At 41.8% G+C, this 2,323-nt stretch overlaps 1 protein-coding gene across 1 annotated transcript in view; it reads right to left on the bottom strand.

Moving 5' to 3' along the window:
• Window positions 1-1,890: 1,890 nt before the first annotated feature.
• Window positions 1,891-2,323, bottom strand: part of LOC131877965 (uncharacterized) — a 6,564-nt gene continuing 6,131 nt past the window's right edge. Inside the window, exon 4 of the mRNA XM_059223821.1 lies at window positions 1,891-2,065. Within this exon, the coding sequence (XP_059079804.1) occupies window positions 2,040-2,065 (26 nt within the window). The 3' untranslated portion in view covers window positions 1,891-2,039. The remainder of the gene's footprint in view (window positions 2,066-2,323) is intronic.

Here is a 2,323-nt window from a genome sequence, read left to right as displayed (position 1 = left end):
CACTATCAAAATAGGGTTCCAGAGATTCCAGAACCTGAGGGTTCGGAATGAGCGATAAAGACCTGAAAGATTCCACGTCGGCCTGTTGTTTGGACTCAACGGTATTGGAGTGCGAGAAAGGAGTCGGTTTCAACCCCAAGGTGGCTCTAGCATTAATTCCCGTCAAGGTTAGGGTCAAAGGTCAAAGCAAGAGTGTTGATTACCTATGCCGGATTGGACAAATTTTGCCACAGATTGTTTCATATCAGATGATCTGATCAAAGAATTGGGTATTCGTGGAGTCTCGACCCAAATTCGGCTCACCACAATGAATTGCCAGAATCAACAAACCGCGACGATGGCCGTTCAAGGCTTGGAGGTGTTAGATTTGGATGAAAACGAAAGCATATGCTTACCAACCACATTTTCTCGGAAACATTGCCAGTAACAAGATCTGACCTGGTAACCAAAGATGAATTGAAGCATTGGGCCTATTTGGCAGACGTTCCCTTTTGTCATGTGGAAGCGAACGTGGGTCTGATGATCGGGCTAATGTTCCACAAGCAATTCGACCCCTAGAAATAGTGTCAGGACCGTTTTTCGGACCTTACGCGTCCAAACACCATTTGGGATGGGCTTTAAACGGACCTCTATCCACCCAACGGCGAAACAACGTTGAGCGTCAATCGAGTTAGCGTGGAATGGAATGACATTGACGTTAAGCTACGTTGCATGTACAATTCTGAATTTGAGGATTCCAACCAAGATGAAGTGGGACCCTCAATGAAGATGAGCAGTGGTTGATGAAAGTCAAGGAATCCATTACCAAAGATGATGAAGGACATTATGAAATTGCGTTGCCATTCCGGGATCAGAAAGTCTCATTTCCCAACAACCGCAATCAAGCATTGCAACGCCTTGAAAGTGTTCGAAGAAAGCTGAAACGTGATGAGAATTTATTCCAATGATTATTTTCAATTCATGCAAAACATGTGTGACCAGAATTTTGCCGAAGAAGTTCCGAGAGGGACACTTGGTTGAACCCAAGTGAATCAAATTTGTCATAAACCATTCAAAGTTTTGCCTTCTTATGCAATACAAACATATAAGGTCTTGTTGCAAGTGACTGACTCCCTGTCCAGAAAGTTTCCAAACAAAGCCCATGTTCGTTGACAATTGGCAGCCAATCAGATTGGTCGAATTTGATGACGTGTACTCAACCTCAAGGGTCTCTCCATCCAGGGTCCCTAGCAACAGAAGGTTCAAAAGAAACGGAAAGCAAACAATAAATTTCACTCTGATACAATTGGCCTTTCAAAACAAGTATGGTTCAAAAATAAGATGCGCCATTAGCATGTAGGACTTGTTTCGCAATATTAATCTGCTGCAATTGTGTACATAGACTGTCTTGTCTAGAAATCAACAGCTCTATTGAGTTACAAATCCTCTCCGTTTCCAAATGACCCTTGATTTTACAGGTGTTTGCAACTGACAGAAATATTGTGCGGCAATTTAGCTTGGATAATTGTATGGCTTTGAGCTTGAGTTCAAGCCCACTTTCGAGTGAGAGTTATGGGTGACATAATCAGGTATTCCGTTTTCTTTGAACCACCGTTTAAATGAGTTACGAAAAATTCCTTGAGTTTGTGTAAAATCTAGTAGAGTATTGTGCAATATCAAACCACATGACGTTTGAGGTTTGTGCTCCAAAACAATAATGCAACAATTAAGTGATGATACCTGTAAGTAATGCTTGGGCCGTCAAATATTTCTTTACTTTTTGGGACCATTGCTGGTGCGTAGGGCAAGCATCCTGAAGAGTAAAATCAACAACTCATTGAAAATCAGTTCAAACCAAAATAGATTTTTCCAACGTTCGTCAGTAAAAATCCAAATTCGTTTTTACTTGAAAATTCGCATACAACTGACTCCAGTGGTTGAGCATCCCGCGACCACGAAGTCAGAAAAGACCTTTCAGCATTAAAAGCGGCATGAAAATGATTCAGATGTGGTTCTGAACACCAAGCGCTGAGGTCGTATTCCAATTCAGAGTCCCACTGCTATCCGTCGATATGTTTGGTCAGCCCTAGAAGGTACAAAAGAACGATAAATTTCTTAAGAAGTCCAAAAGCTTAGTATTACTGCCAGTCTCTCTTCTTATGCTGACGATACAAAGTTAGTTTCTGGTAGGAATGGCCAAGATTCCAGTAGCCTTGCAAAGGACTTAGATCGAATCTACTCTTGGGTAACTGAGAGTAATATGGCCCTGAACGGAATGAAATTCCGCTCAATGACATTTGGGTCAACTCCTTTAAATACTCCACTCGTAGATAATGGAGGTAAA

Source organism: Tigriopus californicus, chromosome 3, assembly GCF_007210705.1.
Source record: "Tigriopus californicus strain San Diego chromosome 3, Tcal_SD_v2.1, whole genome shotgun sequence".
In the NCBI taxonomy this organism is placed as follows: Eukaryota; Metazoa; Arthropoda; class Copepoda; order Harpacticoida; family Harpacticidae; genus Tigriopus; species Tigriopus californicus.
This window is presented reverse-complemented; position numbering and strand designations above follow the sequence as displayed.